The following is a 20,387-nucleotide window of genomic DNA, read 5'->3' as shown; positions in this document are numbered from 1 at the left end:
TTGTTGTTGTTGTTGTTGTTGTTGTTGTTGTTTGTGGCATTATCGTTGTTGTAATCGCTGTTATTGTTGCTGTTATTGGTGTTGTCATTATCGCTGTTATTGTTATTGTTATTTTTGTTATTGTTATAATTATCGTTACAATTGTTGTTGTTATTAGTATCGCTTTTATTATCGTTGTTGTTGTCGTTATTATCGTTGCTGCTGTTACCGTTGTTGTTATCGTTGTTGTTATCGCTGTTGTTGTGATTGCATCGGAGCTAGGTTAGGTATTATAAGAAAGTGCAAATAAACTTTTCAAGCGAACGTGATTGATTGCTTAGTTAAACAGTGCGCGTGGTAACGGGTAGCAGAACTTTAAAATGACGTACAGAGTACAGCGTGATTGCCACGTGATTCTCGATGATTAACAGCAAGCGGCAGAATCTTAAATAACAGCGCCCGCGACTTGTGACTATCCCCGCTCCTTTTCCCGGTATCTTAACGCGTATCAACTGCACGATTGATCGCGTCAACTATTATACTTCTTGAATATCAATTGATAATGATTGAGGATATCGTTTTTACAGCTTGTGGAATACTTTCCCCTTTAATGGCGAGTTCCTACAAATCCTGTTGGCCAGCGAAGACGGATTTCTGAGCTTGTACGTAGCGCTAGCTACGAACTTGCGATAATCTTAATAATATTCGTAAAGCCGATTAGAAAACGTACTTTTTTCGAAAGGTAATCGAGGCGATGCACTCTGATGCTAGCCGTATTTTTCGTATCTGCCGACGGAACGAACGACGGTTAAAGATACGGAATAAGTATTACAATATACTTTTTCGTATATAACTCGAACCCGATCTTACCGACCAGCTCGATGACTTTATCTAACGATTAAATTCGACCCTTTTTTCTCGACCTCGACACGATAAGCGGTATTTACGATCGATTTATATAAAAACGCTAAAAAAACGAAGTAGATACGGTGGCGGCCTAGCTTTCGAGACTCTCGGGATTGCTATACGGTAGAGAAACTTTTAGTAGAGGCTGGCCCGAGGACACTTACAACTATAATCGATCATGAATACAAAAAGCCGAACAATAAAAGAAAAAGAAAAAAGGATCTTAATCGGATATTCGATTAAATGGTCGGAAAGACGGTGTGTCGAGCTGCTGATAACTAATCGCAATAAGAAGCGACCGCAGCAATTAACACTTTCTTAACCAAATCTGCTATTAACAAAAAGCACTAAGATATACGTAGTATTAAAGCTGCAATACCGCGGGGTCAGAGACCCGAGACTTTATATCGATTTGGTCTTTTTCTTACGGGTTTTTACTTTATCGGTGTAGATAGACTTTGTATTTAAAAAACTATTCAATTAGTTAGGATACCACCTGCTTCTGCGGAGTGCTTCTAGTGTACTATGGATGAGGTTGTTCCTGCTTATAGGTGGGACCTAATGCCGGCACGCCATTATAGCCTTAGGGAGGTGGTAAGTCGGACTCCTTTTTCAGACTCGCAGCAGGCGTTAAAACAATACTACTACTACTACTACTACTACAAATCCTGTTTAATAATAGGTAGAAGCCATGCCTTCGAAAAACGCCTTGAACACCCGAGTTCCAGTTAAGGAATGTGGCTTGTACTCGCACCCAGCTCCCTCTTACTATTGCCTCCGCTATCATTGTTTACAAATCTTACAGGATACTACTTAGCAGACAAGATACCTAAGCACGAATTTGAGTGCTAATGATCACGTTATCAAATTGAGAAGGTCTCTTGTACCAAGAGCTTGAGAGGCCTCCTCATTAAAAAGCTATCCGATTACTCTCGATCTCCGGTTGCCAAGGTTTCGAAAACTTGAACTATAAACTTGGCTTATGGAGCACGTCGCCTTCTTTGGCATATCCCTTTCGCTAATCCAAAATTAGATTGGATCACGTTATTAAGGATGATTAATGTGGATAGAGGTCACGTTTAAGTGACCGCAACGAGATGGATTAAAAATGGAAGATCAGAGAGATACTGTTATTCTGAACTTCAAACGATACAAATAAGCAAGCCTTTTGAAAACGTACGCATTACTCTTACGCGTATCGATCGTACGTTGTTGGTAAGTAGTACTGTAGAAGTAAAACACCCGAGCTCGCTTCGGGATTACGTACGCTCCTTGCCCTTTACTCAGCACTACCGGTAGTAAGTAGTAGCACGTAGTACTACGTACATTCTTACCGCCCGAGGCCCGAGGGCTGAGAAGCCAGGGGGTTTAAAGTGGAGATTTGAAGTTTTGAGCCACCCTCGGACCCTCAGGCGGTAATTACTACTAGTAGTAGTAGTACTCCGTAGGGCTGTACAGTACTTACTACGTACCTAGGTAGTACTGTGGTGCGTCAACTTGCGGAGTTCTCTGGTATTTATAGCAGAGAGTTCGTAGAAGGAAGCACCGATATTAATTACGTCACCATTTCCTAGTCGCACTAGATACCGCACGTAAGAAGTATATAGACTTTCCGCATCTCTTCGACGAAGATTCTTCTTCTTTTCCCACTCTTAGGTGGACCTCTTTTCTGTATAGCGGTGGCTGAAGCCACACCTAGCGTTGGTCTTCGACGGATGGTCCCAGGTCCCAGGTCCCAGGTCCCAGGTCCCGGGTCCGGGTCCGGGGCAAGACAGCGGAACGGCCGTGATGAATCTTTTCTCTCGCTTTTTCCCTGATTTCGAGATTCACCTCGTCCTCCTTGTTGGAGTTGATTATATATAGACACACACATGTTCATATGTCTCTGGTGTACGGAATCTGGCAGTAATTAAGATTTATTTGCGTTGGCCGGCCAAGCTTCTCCAAGACTTGCTGTCAGCCCATCGTCCTGAAGCGAGCGGGTGCCGACATGCTGCCGATTGGTCAATGGGGGGGGGCCTCGGTGGTGGAGTGCCAGAGATAGAGTACAGTGATCCAATAATCCAATCATTTAACCATTTTTCCAATCATTTCACCATTTAACTATCCAATCATTTAGCCATCCAATCATGTAGCTATCCAACCATTTAACCATCCAATCATTCTGTCAGTCGCACCTTCCCATCCAACTTTATCAAGGGGCAACGGGGGACAGACAGCACCTGGCCCGCGCGTTCTCATCCCTTCCCCATCCACGTCCTTCCCCCTGCCCCCCTGCCCCCTTGGCATCATCAGCCACCACGATCCACCTACATAATTCCCTTCGTTCTCTGCTCTTCCCTTTTTCTGCAAGTCCACCTCTCCGGGCTCTTACTTCTCGATTTCTCGAGATTGAAAGGAGATATCTTCACCTCACCTCACCTCACCTCATCTCACCCTCCTCACCCATCTCATCCTCCTCACCCTCCGCAAGCATGAGCACTCCCGACCAAAACGTCGACAATGTCTCCCTCTCGGGTCTGGTGGCTACCCTCGTGCCAACCGCCGTCATCGCTGCTGTCTACTTCCTCATCTTTTTGGTGTTGCGAAAGACCCAGCGTCGATTCTACGCCCCCAGGACCTACCTCGGGACTCTGCGTGAGGAGTATGTATCTTCAATGCGTATATCTAGCATACCTTTGCATTTGATGAGAAAATCAACCACTGACACCATCAGGGAACGCACTGCCCCGCTGCCAAACGGACTGTTGAATTGGTTCCGCGCCTTTTGGAAGATCCCCGACATTTACGCTCTCCAACATCAATCCCTCGATGCCTACCTCTTTCTTCGATTCCTGCGCATGACGGTGCTTATCATGTTCGTGGGCTCTTGCATCACTTGGCCGATGTACGTACCACCTCCTCCACCACCACCCACTCCAGAAACAGCCGAACCGGTTTTGGACTCTTGAGTCCTGACTGACTCGCTAACTGACTGACTCGCTGACTCGCGACACAGCTTGTTCCCCATTAATATCACTGGTGGGGCAGGAGGTGAGCAGCTGGACAAGCTTTCCATGAGCAACGTCGACAAGAACGCGAGCAATGGAAAATACAAGTACTTCGCTCACTGCTTCGCCGCATGGGCTTTCTTTGGCTTTGTCCTCTTCCTGGTGACGCGCGAAAGCATCTTCTACATCAATCTGCGCCAGGCCTTCCTCCTCTCGCCAGTCTATGCGAATCGCATCTCGGCCCGGACGGTGCTGTTTACTTCCGTCCCGGAGCCCTACCTGGACCAGGCGAGGCTCCGCAAGGTCTTCGGGGACTCGGTTAAGAATATCTGGATCACGGCCGACACCACGGCCGTGGATGAACTGGTGGAGGAACGTGACAAGGTCGCCTATATGCTCGAGGCTGCGGAAATCAAGCTTATTAAGCTCGCTAACGCCGAGAGATTGAAGGCGCTCAAGAACGGTGCACCAAACCCTGAGGAGGAACTCCTCGAAACACCTCTAGATGCCGAGTCGGGATCTATTGCGGCACGCTGGCTTCCGCAGAAGAAGCGACCCACTCACAAGCTTGGCAAGTTCGGCTTGGTGGGAAAGAAGGTCGACACTATCGACTGGTGCCGATCCCGGCTGGAGGCTCTGATCCCCGAGGTCGATGCGGCGCAAGCTGCGTACCTGGCTGGCGAGACGGAGGCGGTGGGAGGTGTCTTTATCGAGTTTGCCCGCCAATCCGATGCTCAGGCGGCTTTCCAAACCCTTTCCCACCACCAGGCTCTGCACATGTCTCCACGATACATCGGCGTCAACCCCAACGAAGTGATCTGGAAGTCCTTGGCTTTTCCCTGGTGGCAGAAGGTCATTCGCCGGATTGTAGTGATCGGATTCATCACCGCCATGATCATCTTCTGGGCCATCCCCGTTGCCTTTGTCGGTCTCGTCTCGAATATAACGTACCTCAAGTCCTACTCGTGGCTGCAATGGCTGGACGATATCCCCACCGTGATTATGGGTGTCATCAGCGGACTGTTGCCCTCGGTGTTGCTCGCTATCCTCATGTCCTTGGTTCCGGTCGTGATGCGCATATGCGGAAAACTCGCAGGAGAGCCATCCACATCCCGTGTCGAACTCTTCACCCAGAATGCCTACTTCATGTTCCAGGTCATTCAGGTGTTCTTGGTCGTCACGCTCGCTGCATCTGCTTCTGCGCTAATCAAGCAACTCCAGAATGACCCCGGCAGCATCACTTCTCTACTCGCCGAGCGCATTCCAACGGCATCAAATTTCTACATCTCGTACTTTATCGTTCAAGGTCTGACGGTTGCCGCGAGCGTCCTGTCTCAAGTCGTAGGCTTCGTCATCTTCACCCTGATCTACAAGTTTCTCGCGAATACCCCTCGAAAGATGTACACCAAGTGGTCCGGTCTCAGCGCCATTTCATGGGGAAGCACCCTGCCAGTGTTCACTAACATTGCCGTTATTGGTAAGGAATATGCCAAGAGTTGTCGAGTATGGTCTAACAATCCTTCAGGTATCGTCTACTCCTGCATTGCACCTTTGGTTCTCGGCTTTGCTACCATCGGCATGTCCCTCTTCTACCTCGCCTTCCGTTACAACATCCTGTTCGTCACCGACTCCCAGATTGACACCAAGGGTCTAATATACCCCCGTGCACTTCAACAACTCCTCACCGGCGTCTACCTTGCCGAGATCAGCCTGATCGGTCTCTTCTCGATCGCCACCACCATTGGCCCACTCATCCTGATGGTCATACTCCTCGTCTTCACCGTCCTCTTCCACTTCTCGCTGAACCAGGCTCTCGGCCCCCTCCTCTACAACCTTCCCAAGTCCCTCGAAGCCGAAGAAGAGTTCCTCCGTGGATCCATCGAAGCTGCCAACCCTGCATCGGCAGACAGGGAGAAGAGAGGAGATATTACCGAAGGTTCAGCAGCGCAGAAGGAGCCCAACTTCATCTCCAAGTTCCTGAAGCCGCACATCTACTCCGACTACGCGACGCTCCGCCGCCTGGTGCCCCACGGTCTCCTGGACCCGGACAACTTGTACGAGGAAACGGTCGCCAACAACGCGTACCACCCCCCTTCGGTCACTTCTCCCACTCCTCTCTTGTGGATACCGCGGGATCAGTCTGGGATTTCCAGACAGGAGATCTCGCACACGGCGAAGGTCATTCCGATCACGGACGAGGGGTGCATGCTCGATGAGAAGAACAAGCTGTCGTGGGATTCCGAGGGCGCGAGACCACCTCTGTGGAGCCCGAAGATCTACTACTGATCTGCAGGGTCTCTTTGACTTTACGTACCAAAACTCGAAAGTAGTCAGAGAGAAGAGGATGGTGAATATCAGTTCGCTGTTTACTTAATTGAGGATCCCTGCACTCCAATACCTTTCCGACGGAATGGGAGTTGATGGATTTCATAATGTTTTTGCGCGATGGCCCATTTGGCTTAGATGAATGGATGCGTGCTTGCATGGATGCATCGCTCGAGACGGCTGAGCGCACTTGATATGGAAGGACAGAAATACTTGCGAGTTTGGCTAAGGCGGAAACGTAGATACCCATAGAGTAGTGTTGAATTGGAAATGAATGAAACGATATGCCGACTTTTCTATTTGAATCCCCCTGCACCCTCAATTCCTTTTTCGTTGTCTCTCTTTGCTTTTCGCTTCGGCAAGATTTCTTTCGGCTAACGGCGTATCTGATGAAGCAACCTCTAGGGCGAACTATACATTAAACTGTATATATATATAGGTATATATGTAAAGATATAGATAGGTATATATATATAAAGATATAGATAGGTAGGTATATACAGATAAAGATATAGACAGATGGGTGTAGATGAAGCCCATCGGGATCAGATGGATAGGGTGGCGAGATTGTTTATGTATGTATGTGTTTATATATTTACTATTTTGTATATATATATAAATAAATATGTATATATGTATATATGTGTATATGTGTATATATATTAGAAATAAGAAGGTGATTTGTGATCTGATGTAGTTGATAAAGGTTCGCTGTTTTTTTTTTTTTTTTTTTTTTTTTTTTTTTTTATGGGGGAGTGGATTGGATTGGATTAGAGAGAGTGTTTTTAAGGGGGGAAAGGGGGGGCTTGGATGGGGTTAGAAAGTGGATGGTGGAGCTACGATTAATTTAGGTAGGTTAGGTTAGGTTAAGTGAAGGAGGTAAGGGAGGGTGAGGGAGGTGAGGGAGGGTGAGGTGGGGTGAGCGATGGTTTGGTTTGATTTGCCTTGTGGGGGGGGGCCTTGTGGGGGGGGAGTGAACTTGCTGAGATTTGATTGTTGGGAATGGGATTATTTAAATTCTTGTTTTTGTTACTGTATTTACTTTGCATGTGAAGGGGGTTTTGGGGGGAGGGAGGGGAGGGGGAGATGGGACTTGCTGAGATTTGATTGTTGGGAATGGGATTGTTTTCATTCTTGTTTTTGTTACTGTATTTACTTTGGATGTGAAGGGAGGGGTTGGGGGGGGGGGGGGGGGGGGGAGATGGGACTTGCTAAGATTTGATTGTTGGGAATGGGATTATTCAAATTCTTGTTTTTGTTACTGTATTTACTTTGGATGTGAAGGGGGGGTTGGAGGGGTAGGTAGGTAGTAGTAGTATTTCCAATTTTACTATTTCGCTGCTCAAGTTGACTTCCATGGTAGTGGGGCCAACCGAGCCGAGCGTCACGTGTAGATGATAAACAGGTATACGCAGAAGGGTGGCAAGATACCTGGATCCCATCCCTGTCTTTGGTATATATACACTGATACTGTATACGGAGGGGAGGTTAGCGGTAGTTCCCTCCCTTATCCCAGTTCGGTTCTTCTGAGCGTTCCCTCCTACGATCGATCGTCAGCCTGTGGTCTTTCTCTTGGAATCGCGAGCTTTCCTATTTAGTAATCCGTTTTGTTTTGTTTTGTTTCTCATGATGAAGTCTTCGTTTTGTGATGCCGTTTACTTTTCCAACAAAACAAGAAGAAGAAAGAGGAGGAAAAAAAAGGAGAGGGTGCGGGGGGGACGGGAAAGGAATGAAAAGGAGCTGCTCACTTCCTCATCTCTCTTTGAGCTACTTCTATACAGTAGCATAAGACGAATCGGGTAGGGTTCTAGACCTCTGATCAATCACTCTGATCGAAGCGTAGATAGATGCGGCACTCACGTATGAGGTGACGGTATAGAAAGGATACGATCATCTCGCGCCGTCGAAAGAGAAGTATGTGTTTCCTATAAGGGTACTCCTTGTGCGTCATTCCGCTGTCAAGAGTTTCCTGGGCTTTGATACTGTCATTTATTCTTCTCGCTGCCAATATAAATATATATATATATATATTATATAATCCTCTTGCGGAACGCACGCTTCATGGTAGCTTTCAATTGGATTCGGATTCGGAAGATGCTGTCATGTGTTTCGGACTGAGGTCCAGTATGGTCATACCTACTGACTGCTATTGAATTATCGGGCCAGAGCAAGATCTCGCCGTAAGTGTGATCGGGCTCTTGATTCGGTTTCCTGACGATCTCTCTCTGTGTGTTTCGGCCTTGGCTTTTATGTTAATGATAAGTACCTTTTTTTTCGGGATATTCGGTAAGACTTCATGCTGTACTGGTGAAGCTGCAGGTGGTACAGTACCGGTAAGTAAAGACTGGGAAATTCCTTGGCGTTTCGGTGAATGGTGGATAGATTTTTGAGTGTGCTGCGTATTGACGTGTGGAAGGAAGTATTGCTCTAGATCTCACATTGTTGGAGAATGCATAAATTAACACTCTCCGGTTCTAGTCATAAGAGAAACCATTCCATGCGTTCCATGCACAACTTGAGAATAAGAGGAGAGGAATTCGGATCCAGTCGAGGAGGGGTTTTTTGGGTCTACTTAGCTGGTAGCAGTGCTGCGTGCATGAACAGCCCAAGAGAGGATTTATTCTTCTCTGGGAAGGAATGCGTACCTCTTGTGTAGGCTTGCTCTAGTAAAAGAGCGAGGAGGAGAAGTTGTCAGTCCATCATTGCTATCATCGTCCGGAAGTGTTGTCTTCTCTCCTACTCGTAGTCACCGGTTCGAATCGAGCAGGCTTATCTATACTTCTGGCCAGCAGGGGGTAAGCCTGTTCCTCTAGGTTTTCCAAGCTTAAAGGAGACGCGAGTAGGCGACTGACGGAAGACTGTGCACGATTTAAAGCTGTGCTCTAGGGCAGGGCCTGCACCAGAAGGCTGCGCAGTTTTGATCCCCATTGTAAGCGCTGGGGACTACAGGACTAAAGATGAGGGCGGGAAGAGGGAGTAAGCAAAGAAAATAAATAAGAGCCAAAACCTTTGACGCCTCTGAGGCAATATTAAGGGCCGTAAAGGGGTACGTAGGTAGGTACGTACCTCCAGATGCGACTGCAACTCCTAGGCGTTTACTCGTTGTAATTGAGTTCTTGGAATTCACAGGAGACTAAGGCTAGGTATGTATTCATGGATTGTATATAAAGACGGTGAGCCCTACTCCTTCTTCTTCTCCTCCTTATCCTCCCCCCGACCACAATCAGGATGGCAGTAGCAGCTCATTTACGCGTGCAAGTGTAGTGGTTATTGTGACCCGGACTAGCCATTGTGACCTGGTCGAAGCAGTAAGTAGGCAGGCTGGCTTCTTCTGTCTTGATTTATATTCTATTCCGAGTATAGTACTTGATTAGTCTTGCTTTCCTTTCCTTTTCCTTTCCCCTTTAGCGATCCTCTGCCCACTATCACTGTTATGACTATCGCTACTAACACTACTTTCATAATACTTAATACTTAACACCACCATTATAAATCTTACTTTAAAGCTCCTCTTTTTGGCAAAGTATATAACGCATTCAAAATAAGTCATATCGGTGGCTGATACAGTGCTATCGGTCCTTTCTATTTTATTATAACCATTACTAAACCGGAGCCTTACATGGCTCACTAGGCAATACCATGGCCAATTCTTATCGAGTTTTCTAATATTACTCACCTATTAACTAACAGTACTTATAGTTCGCCAGGCGAGAAATATGGTATAAGAAGGCGAGCGAGAAGAGGCGGAGAGAGAGAGAAGGAGAGGGATCTCTGGAGGGAGAATACGATGGAAAAGGAACGGCAGAGAAGGACTGCTCATGGAATAGTATTGCATCATTCTTTCACCACGTCTTTTACTTTGAAGTTCATCATCTTTATTCATAGTTTTAGAGAATTTGATCAGCGTTCTGGATTCTATAGCTCAGGGATACCTGGCTTTAGTACTCCTTAAAAAACCACATGCTTCGCAAAATCAAAACGTTTTATCTAATAATTATTTGCAAACAACAAACACGATAACATGTTGACGCGCTTTAGTAGCTATAAATAGCTTGAATTAATTATCAACTCGAAGTTTCAGTTGCATTAGATGACTAGTATTTTTTTCTTTTGAATACTTGCGATAGCTGTTAAATTCGAAAAAGTAACTAACTGTAATGGTCTGAGGCCATCAGGCCTCCCAGGCGCACGTGCGCGCTAAAGGGGTACATAGATTTCTCCTACCAAGGAGAACTTGAAAATATCATCCTCTTTACACAAGGCGTTCCTTCTTTTACATAAAAGTAGTGCTACATGCAAGGACCGAACCTATAGTCCTTTTGATTCCCAGTCAAACAACAGCCAAAAGAAATAGCCAAAAAATACCAACGACAGTAACAACAGTAACAATAATAATAATACTATTATTAGCTACTTAACTTCTTAAGAAAAACCCTGAAGTTCTTACACCATTACTATCAAGACACTACGATACTTACGCACGCATCCGTTCTGATTACTGCCAAGATCCCATTGGCTGTCACCACTAAGCTGCCAACATTTAGTTTATAGCTTACCTAGCAGATACCTCCCTCTCTTTACATTCTTCTTTCATTTGGAAGAAAATTCGATCAGGGAGATTGTATGCACGTCTCATTGCCGGCCAATATTATCAGACCATAAGAGGGGTAGCAGAGACGGTGTCCTTCTTACTCTAGAATCCTCCCCAACTTGAAAGGTTGAGACTCATAAATACTCCCCTTGCCAGGTGGCGAGGCACCAAGGCGCTGATACAGCGAGTTGGCGACTCGATTGAGGAATCAGTCTTCGGCGAAGAAGGAAATATATAGGAGAGACGCTGACTCCGGTATTGCTTCTCAGATGGAATATCTTGCTTTGAGATGGATAATTAGGTCACTGTATTGAATTTCGCCTAATACTTGATTAAGTATGAATAAGAGAGCGGTAGGGCTGGGGTAATCAAGGCAGCCCGCAGCTGTGAGCAAGAATCGTTCTGGTGAATACATGTTTTTCTCTTTGTTTTTCTGAACCGAGAACAAGTTCATCTTCCTCAAGTAGCCCTACAAGAGGTTTTGACAAATCCCTTCAATATTCACTTACCAAGACCCCGTAGTTGTCTCTTGACTAGGAAGGAAGCCTCGCGGTCATTTTTACTTTTACTCCCGCTTCTACATTTATACCTGCATCTAATCTCAAACATTTCAGGAAGTTGAGCCTTTGAGATGACGAATAGGTTCTATTGCATTGCGCAGTTGAGGTCGCTGGAATATGTGTTTCTCTTTCTGTAACATACTTGCATAAGGAAGATGGAAGAGAGACTAAAGTGTTTGGATACTTCTAGCCGGATGATAGAAGTATGCTTTCGCGGGTGCTCAGCGATTACCTGTTGCCAAGGGAAAACTAACGACCTGTAGGGAGCCTATTGCTATCATCTTCGATTCTGTTATCAATGGGCGGATCATTTTCGCTAGGATTCCGCTTCTCTATACACTTAGTACACCTACGCGAGATTCCTGTCAAAGCAAACCTTGAAAATCTGTGAGGTTTGGGATCGGCAAGTTCTAACCTATGATTCAACGAGACGACAGGAAATCACTACGCAGATCTTGCATTTTCTGTTAGCCGGATCTCCTAACTTTTCTTGAGTAGTAATTGTAACCTTGGCAGGTTTGTTTGCAGATATTTACGTGTCTTTCTCGCCAATTCACTCAGCTGAACACGTCCCTGGGCCAGGGACAACCTTTCCGATTGTTTACCGGAGCTCATCCATTGCTCGCGCTAGCGCTCGCTTAATCCGGGCGTTGAACGCGATCGATAAACATATCCTTTCAAACTGGTGAGGGCCCCTTGGATGAAGATCATTTCCTTATATACTGACGATGCGTAGGGTGATGGTCGGAGCGGTGTAGAAAAGGGGAGTGTTCTAATATTGATTTAGAGATGTATTTCCAACAGCTTTTGGTAAGCATATGGTGCTTAGCGCACAATAATTGATGAGCTGTATTATAATATATTATAATATATCAACGAGCCCTCACCCCTTCTGAATACATCTCTACATCGGAGACATCGAAGGGATTCGAATATCTGTCCACGATTTCCGCTACTAGTTGATCCTACCTTTTTTTTTACCAGCCATACCCCTTGAGTTCTAATTCGCCCAGTTTGGGATTTTGGACCACTGCTACTGTTTAGACTTGCTCGGGCTGCCAGGTTTCAACTGATTCGCTTCAGGAAAGCGATTAGATCAGAGTTTTCATATCGTATCTTGTACCGGGCAGATTACGAAGCCTTTGGGACCATCGTCAGAATCTTCACTCTTGATCGTCGACGGGAGGAGTTAAATCAATTAATTACCAGGGGTTTGCAGACCAAATGAATACCACCAACCCGATTGGTCTATACAATGCTGAATCGAACCCTTCTATGCGACGAACAAAGTGCAGGAAACTTGAAAATCAAAGTACGAGAGTCGGAATCTAAGATTTGAGCGCGATCAACGGTAGGAACTCCGAAGACAAGGAAGAATCGCTTAGCCTCGCAAACGTATAACGCTATCTTATGCATCTCGACGCAAGACTGCCATGTCATACTGCAGGTATGTCTGTTGGGTAAACATCTACGGAACTCTGTATGAGCGTGGTGTAGGATAGCTATCACTGCTGTTACGGTCTGGGTTGGTTTCTCCGCGTCTCTAGCTCAAGTCTCGGGCCTGCCCTTGCCTAGCTATCTTCGTATCACATCATTGATCTTGTATGCTCTCTCTCTCTCTCTCTCTCTTTCTCTCTCTCTCTCTCGTCTAAGGCCTCCTATTTCGGTCTCGTAAGCTGAGGCAGATTGTCAGTTGCTCATAAGACCGATGAAACATATCCATCTATTTATCTATGTGTAGTATCCTGTAGAATACCAGCCAAGTGCTTCAGCAGTCTGGATACATAGCAACCTACTAAATCTAAGCTAGACTCGCGTTCGGTGTATCCAAGTCAATGGTGAACAACACATCCTTCGTCGTCTGCACTTCCACCTCATCCTCCTTGACATGATTACTCGTACTCATCTGTCCCCCGAACTCCGTCCCCCATTCATTAACATCCCATCTCAGTCCCTGCGTACTTATCACACTCGGCTCTTTCAGCGGAATAATGCCCACGTGCCTCCCCAATTCAATCCCCTCGTACCTTTCCTTGACCTTAATCCGGTGCTTACCCGTTTTCAAAACGAAGGTGATGCTTTCGCTGGATAGTAGATACATCCGTCCAGAGACATAAGTTGGCTCTTTTTGAAAGGTGTATAAGTGGGAGAGCGTAGCCATGCCTTGGTCTACACGCCCTCCTAGGCCGCCAATAACCACGATATCTATAGCCGCTCGATCAGGCGAGGATCGGATATACTTGACAGCTTTCCCGAAGTCGGTTGAATACTGGTCCGGGTCATGAATCACCGGGATGCTCATCTCCTCCCAGTGTTTCCTGACCTCAGGAAGTAGCGAGTCCAGATCACCTATTACGGCATCGACACTGAGGTCTGTTCCATTTTTGGCGTTCAGATCGTGCAGGCAATTCGCGCCACCGTCGGCGGCGACTTTGAAAATGGAGCTCGCCCAGAGACGGGCGTAGACGGAGGCTGGTAGACCCAGGGCTTGATTTAGGATGATGATGGCGAAGGGTTTGTGGTTCTTGGGGGTGGCAGAGAAGATATCTGCTGGTTGCCAGGAGGTCACTGGGTCCATAGCCATTGGGGAGAGTAGTACGTTGTGGTAGGTAGGAGGGAGCCAAGACTAAGATATCTCTGGGGATGTTGTGGGAAGAAACTTGAAGATGGGGTTGAGTTTATGCCATTTCGACAGAGTCTAGGGAATTCTGGGCAAAATGAACGACGACTATGAAGATGAGGAAATTTAAATGCAAAAGACAAGAAGGGATCTAAATACAAAGGCAAGAATGAGTCTAATTATCTCATCGATAAGTGTTACAGTGGGACAATAGGAAGTCGGTTACTAGGAGGCCGAGATCCTAATCGTATCACGTGGCTAGATCCATCTTGGGGAGAAAAAAAATCCCGACGCTTACAAAACACATCCTCGCTCTAAGCTCTAATGACCACCACAAACATTTCCTTTGTCCAATTATACGCTCGCTGAATCTCTGCACTCGACTGCGAATCTATCCGGAATGTTCAAGTCGGCGCTCCGAGAAGCGCCCCGGCGTATCGCATCCTCCAGAACGACTCTTACACGAAGCCCGGCAAGACGATTTTTAAGCACGGCGCCACCAGCGCAAAAGTCAAGGGGCTGGAAGAGCAGTGCTGTGAGATGGGCATTGGCGGGTGCGGGAGTGTACTATTATAATACGAGCAGTCTGTTTGAGGAGGAGCCGGAAGGTAGGTTGAAGGTTGGGTATAATATGATTAGATGAGCTGATTGGGCTCGCAGCGTCTATCCACAAGCTTGATGAGTCGATACAAAATGTTCAGGAGTCGAAACAGCCGACGGTCGATGCGATAGTGGAAGAGAAGAGACGGAGACAAGCCCAAGTGATTGCAGAAGAGGAGAACAAGCAACGGCTTGCTGAGGGGACTACTACGACTGAGGGAGAGGCGGACGGAGAGCAGGAATTGGAGGATTTGGAAGAGGAGGCGGGTCAACAAGGGGCTTTCAATCCAGAAACGGGGGAGATCAATTGGGATTGTCCTTGCTTGGGAGGAATGGCACACGGAACCTGCGGTGAGGAGTTCAAGGCGGCGTTCAGCTGCTTTGTGTACTCGACTGAAGAGCCCAAGGGAGTAGAGTGCATAGAGAAGTTCAAGTGAGTAACTGGGAGTGATACCTAGGATTCTATTGACTCTGTGTAGGGGCATGCAAGACTGTTTCCGAAAGCACCCTGAGGAGTATGGGTCCGAGATGGAGGATGACGAGGATGAAGTTGAGGAGGAGATCCGGGCTCGAGAAAGCATTGCTGAATCCGGAGAAGAGCCTTCGAAAAGTCCTTCGACCCAAGCCTCTGAGAACAGCGCTGCGCAACCTGCCGAAGGGAAGAAGCCGGCGGTCGCAAAGCAAGCTGAGCAGAACAAGCCAGCGGAGGAGTCACATCATGACAGCGGCAAGTTAACAGCTGCGAGTGTGTCAAACACGGCTTCACCATCGAATTGATGGGATGCTAGCTTTGGACATGTAATATACACTTGAGGCATACGGAGGGAGTACTGTATGCAACTGTACATTAGGAATAACAAGCTCCTATGATATGAGTTCTGTACTTGAAGATCTTCGTCCCTGATCATTCATGCCGTACAGCTAGCTGGCTGATCCTTAGGGATATTCATTGGTTATTCTGATTTATTCCCAGTGAAATGTGGATGGATACCCATATATTGTCAAAGACTTTCGCTCCTGATACGAAGAAAACATCAAAATATAAAAATGCAATTTAGATATCGCAGTAAATCGTTGAATACAAATATAAATATACTTTTTTTTTGACACTTGAGCACAGATGCAGATCCACTATTCTGGGAGCCGCCTACGTCAGGCGCCCAGCTTTCCGTTCTGGTGCAAGTCTCTCAGTCTCCAGCCACAAGAACTTGCAGGATTCGTTCTCCTGGGTCTCAACCCACTCCTCCCGTTCAACCTCACCAGATCACTTTCTTTCATCAACAACCTCATCCCCTACTTTCTTCAAAGCCTTCTCCTTACTGTAAGCTTCAACTCGCGAATGCAATCACTTGTTTTGCTGACCTCTGCTCGCAATACCTAGACAACATAGTAATCATGAGCTACGCAGCAGCAGCAGCCAGTGGCCCCTCACAAACGGCAGAGGAGGTACGTTCAGTTCACTTGTCAATTGAGTAGCCATGCATAATCTGCCAGGGCCGTGTCTGATCTTATCGACGTCGCATCGCCGAGAAGAGCAGATGCAATAAAGCTGGATAACTTCCTTTGCATGGACTAAGGGCGCAACTCATTATACCCCGACATCAAGAGACCCGATAATATCGGCAGATACGGCCACATGAACCACCTTAAGACAAATGTTAATATCCAACGATAGAAGCGTGCCCCCGCCATTCCTGAGCTCGAGCACACTGATTCCCCAGTTGAAGTCTCCCTCATCGATGTAGACACCGAGTCCGTACACACAGTCCCATCAGACTTCGCCTCGCAGACAATTAAAACAGAGACCCAACGAGACCGCATCGAGCACGAAGCCGAGGTCATCGAGGCACGCGCGAAGGAGGCTTACGCAGCTTCCAAGGCAAAGGCTGAGAAGGCAGAGAAGGAGGCCAAGGCTAAGGCGAAGAAGGCCCGAAGCAACTTGGAGGCCAATAGGGACAACCCGGTTTACATTGGAAATGCTGTTGCAGTTGTTGCTTTGAGCGCTGGGTTGGGCTTTGGTGCGTACAGAAAGTATGCTGCTGGAGAGTTGACGTGGAAGGTGGCTGGTGCCTGGGCTGGTGTTGTTGGTTTGTTTGCTACTGGGGACTACTTCTTGAGCCAGTAAGTCTGCACAGATTCCCTCCTCACTTTGGATCATAAGTATGAGTTTTGAGAGAAGAGAAGGGCATCTGACCTGTCATAGATACCTCTTCAAGAACAAGTACCCTCCGAAGAAGTAGATTTGGAGATGAAATACCCGGCTTTCTTTGGCGCATCTGTTTTTGGTGGTTCTTGTTCATGTTTTGCGTACGATACGATACTCTCAGCTCCTGCTTACCCGCACGGCTCTATTTTAATAAGAGCGGTTTGATGAGCCGGGCGGATGATTGGTGTCTTTTGAGATGTGCCCTGTAGACGGGGACTCTACTGCGTAATAAGAAAATCAAACTCAGCATTGGAAGTTTCCGACACTTACTGACTCCATGCCGTTTCTCGCTAATGTTGATTCATGGTCGAAGTGGACAGCTGAATTTGAAGAGTTAAGAAGGGGAAATATGTGCATTATTTTGAAATTCTATACTTTCTGCCGCGATCTTATGCTCAGTCAAGCGACTGATCCGAGACTCATTTCTCCGAAGCAAGGAGCTGCAGGAGATTGAAAAGAAGTAAACTACCAGTCTGTCCATATCCGAAGAACCGAATAGTGTCCGGGGCTTCGCGAGAGACACAATGCCGCTCTATCCTGCGAAGCATATCCATCCATCCAGTCACCCTGAACGCCATGATCAAGCTTAGCAGAAGATGCGGTAATGGCCATGCTTATCGCCCCATGTCTAACGCGCAGCATCAGTCACCATCCCAGTCATCATCTGGACTCCAACATACCGTTAAAAACCAAGCCCTTGAACTCGCACTCCGCATCCGGTCCGTGAAGATGATACGCACACACCAAATCGGCGCTCAGCTCCGTCGACTCCAAGGCCTTGCTCTTGCGGTTCAAAGCTCTCCAGTCTGGTGGTCGCGAGGTTAGCCATCGTTCGCTGTTGGATGTGTTGGGGATATATCAAGGAGTAAAAATACACCTGGGACACTAGGAAAGGGAAAGAAAAAGGTGGGAGGGGGGAGGGGGGAAGGGGGAGGGGGGTTGTTTCTATCGAGTATGGGCCGCTCATGCTTACCGACAAACAGCTCCGGGACCTCGGAAATCAGTCGGTGGACTTCGGTGGGCGACCAGCCAGCGGTCTCGATATCGGCGTCTTCGAAATCGGCGAGCACCTGGTAGCAGCGGGCCATGAACTTGCGGAGGCGGGATCCGGCGGGGGAGCGAGCGTAGACCAGGGCGATGTCGGCGGCGGCTGGGTAGGTCTTGCCTTGGCGGTAGGCCTCTCCCAAGGCGGTAATCACCGTATCGGCGAGGTGCACCATTCTGAGCGTGTCAGCGAGGATGTAGACTTCGATCGCTCTTGCCACGGCGGTGGTGAAATTGGCGTAGCCGTCGTAGCCGTGGTGGTGGTCGTCGTCGTCGTCGGATCCTCGCTGCCCGAGAGTGCCGGGGGAGTTGATGCCGGGGAAGAGGTCGACGGCTTGGCGGTAGAGGTAGTTGAAGACGAAGGCGACGGCGTCAGAGTCGGAGTCTGGAAGGGCGTACTCGGCGCGGCCTGGGACGGGAGTCTGGAGTTCCAGGAGCTGGCTGAAGGAAGGGGAGGCTTGGGTGAGGAGGTTGGTGTGGATTGGGCAGTCTTTTCGCTTGGGGCCCACGATGAAGTGGACGATCTCCGACCCGAGGGAGCTGTGGTTGCTTTGTTAGCTAGTTGATTGTCAAGAAGAGGTGGTGGGTGGCTTACTCGAAGAGGGTGCCGCCCACCACTGGCATGATGGGGGTTGCCTGCGGAACAATCATCTTTGGGGGTGAGAACGGGAATGGGGATCGGGTCGTTTGGTTGTTTTTGGTGGTGGTGCGGAGGTCAGGGACGGTGGTGGAGGCAGTGGCTTGAGGAGAGAGGTCTGAAGCTTGGGTCATCTTGGTCTCAACTTCCATCTTGTCGGTAGACTCGGGCTGTTCGATCTCTGCTTCGATGTCAATCTCGAACTCGTTCGGCTCGTGGCTGGTCTTGACTCTCTTTGATGCTCGCTCTTCTTCAGCAGGCTGCTCTGGCTCGGGAAGCTCTGCTTGTATGTTGACCGATGAGTCTTCGATGAAGGAGTCAGCAATCTCTCGGTCTGTCTCCTCGAGAGCAGCAGGGAGTGGTGCTGGTGAGGTTTCCTCGACGATGGTGGGGGCAGCTGTCTCGGCGCTAGAGATAGCCTCCTTTTTTGGCTCGTTCGCGCTGACAGGTGAATTTGGTACGGTGGCTTGGGAATCAACTTCGCGTGACAGGCTTGGATTCACCGATCCTGGGACCAGGGAATCGTATGGTGGCTGGGCTGATTCAGGGACTTCGTGAGGTGGTGCTGCTAACGAAAGCTCCTTGATGTCGGCTTCGGCTTCCTCGTCGATAAGCTCTCTTGTGGCAGCACCTGTGACTGAAATTGAGGGGATTGTGAAAGACAGAGGAGGTAACGATGGGGAAGTACTGCTCGCTCGGTTCTCGGCTCCGTATCTTTCGGCCTCAGGAGCTGGACTCGTAGTTCTTTGGACAACCGGGGAAGAAGGCAGGCTAGATACTGGGCTGCTATTGACTTCAATTTGACGATTGTCAAGTCCAGGAATTGGGGGAGATCGTGGGTGTGATTTGGGAGGGAGCTGGGGCGAGGCATCAGGAGTCTCTGGAGTATCATGTGCCTTCAAAACTTCTGGTGAGGTTCCAGAGTTCGATTTCGAGAATCGCGCGGTGGCCGGGGATGTGCTGGCTGAAGCCGGATCCTGAACTTGTGGTGCCTCTGGAAGTGAAGGTGAGATATCTTGTGGCTGCGGCTTGGTAGCCTTGGTGGACTCCCGGGCTTCAGATCGCAACGAGGCAGCGACTGAGCTCTCTCGAGAGCGTCCGGTATTGGCTTTGGGTTTGTTTTGACGCCTGATCAAGCCCGCGATTGCCCCTTTTCCTACTGCTCTCTCTGCCCATCTCTCTTTCACCTTGTTCTCGATCTCTGAGTTCTTGGTTCCCGCAATGCTCTGCGCCATAATGAAAGCGATCTGCTCCTCCGTCCATTTCGGGGCGCTGCCTGCCATGATTGGATCTCGGGGGTGGGTTGGCCTTGGAATAAGGTGTAGAGGAAGCGGAGCTATTTTTTGTCAAGTAGTCTCGTTTGAGTGGTGAGGGTGTGTTTCGAAGCTTGCTGAGGAGAACGAGAACCCCAGATTGATGTTGTAGGAAACTTGCCAAGTGGGTGAATAAGAAAGTTTAAATAGGGGTTCAGGTTCCCTATGCGCAGCTTTTAAGAAGCGGTTATAAATACTCTAGACGAACTCATCCTAAAAAGCAATAGGATATATATCGTACTCGGGCTTGGCATTTAGAGAGATACGTCTCGCTAGCCCCTTCTACCACCCTTGATATTCTGTAGTCTCGTATAAATATTCTATTCGATGAGTAGTTCAGTTTCTGTCGCTTTATAATCCAAAATACGTCTAGAGACAAAATCTGTGCGGCAATAGTTCTCCATGACCTGAAATAATTATCTGCCTGGTCCTTCCTCTGCCCATCCGCACAAGGTTTCGCTTAAGCTTCTGATTGTAAACAAACCAGACAGGCCCCACCATATGGCTGACCAAATTGGAAGTACCGTCAACCAATATGGCAGCCGAGTCCTTAACAAAGTAGTTACGTAGCACCTTCCCAAGCCAAGAGCTGGCTAATCTTTGTGTCAATATCTCA

The 20,387-nt window shown here is 48.0% G+C and overlaps 4 protein-coding genes across 5 annotated transcripts; 2 read left to right on the top strand and 2 right to left on the bottom strand.

The window, feature by feature from the left end:
* Nucleotides 1-3,359: 3,359 nt before the first annotated feature.
* L3040_004746 (uncharacterized protein) lies at nt 3,360-6,161 on the top strand (the record flags this gene model as incomplete). The annotated part of the gene is made up of 4 exons (XM_007291116.1): nt 3,360-3,529; nt 3,602-3,772; nt 3,884-5,352; nt 5,401-6,161. 4 exons carry the CDS (start codon nt 3,360-3,362, stop codon nt 6,159-6,161), a joined length of 2,571 nt encoding a protein of 856 aa, XP_007291178.1.
* A 6,991-nt stretch (nt 6,162-13,152) lies between these two features.
* Nucleotides 13,153-13,935, bottom strand: L3040_004745 (uncharacterized protein; the record flags this gene model as incomplete). Its single annotated transcript, XM_007291117.2, has 1 exon — nt 13,153-13,935. The coding sequence occupies one exon, from the start codon at nt 13,933-13,935 to the stop codon at nt 13,153-13,155; it is 783 nt and encodes a 260-aa protein (XP_007291179.2).
* Nucleotides 13,936-14,371: 436 nt separating this feature from the next.
* Nucleotides 14,372-16,811, top strand: L3040_004744 (uncharacterized protein; the record flags this gene model as incomplete). The annotated part of the gene is made up of 7 exons (XM_007291118.2): nt 14,372-14,579; nt 14,632-15,004; nt 15,051-15,316; nt 15,692-15,892; nt 15,953-16,017; nt 16,247-16,692; nt 16,775-16,811. 7 exons carry the CDS (start codon nt 14,372-14,374, stop codon nt 16,809-16,811), a joined length of 1,596 nt encoding a protein of 531 aa, XP_007291180.2.
* Nucleotides 16,812-16,905: 94 nt separating this feature from the next.
* Nucleotides 16,906-19,741, bottom strand: L3040_004743 (uncharacterized protein; the record flags this gene model as incomplete). 2 transcript variants are annotated; one of them, XM_066156321.1, is made up of 5 exons in its annotated part: nt 16,906-16,995; nt 17,048-17,097; nt 17,458-17,583; nt 17,751-18,361; nt 18,417-19,741. In XM_066156321.1, 5 exons carry the CDS (start codon nt 19,739-19,741, stop codon nt 16,906-16,908), a joined length of 2,202 nt encoding a protein of 733 aa, XP_066011737.1. The 2 variants fall into 2 exon arrangements, with proteins under 2 accessions (XP_066011737.1, XP_066011736.1); XM_066156320.1 differs by lacking the exon at nt 16,906-16,995 and adding an exon at nt 16,996-16,998.
* Between the last annotated feature and the right edge of the window lie 646 nt (nt 19,742-20,387).

Source organism: Drepanopeziza brunnea (genome assembly GCF_022702325.1).
Source record: "Drepanopeziza brunnea f. sp. 'multigermtubi' strain 214-2 chromosome Unknown ctg7, whole genome shotgun sequence".
In the NCBI taxonomy this organism is placed as follows: domain Eukaryota; kingdom Fungi; phylum Ascomycota; class Leotiomycetes; order Helotiales; family Drepanopezizaceae; genus Drepanopeziza; species Drepanopeziza brunnea.
The sequence above is the reverse complement of the archived record's forward strand: the minus strand, read 5'-3'. Positions and strand labels throughout refer to the sequence as shown.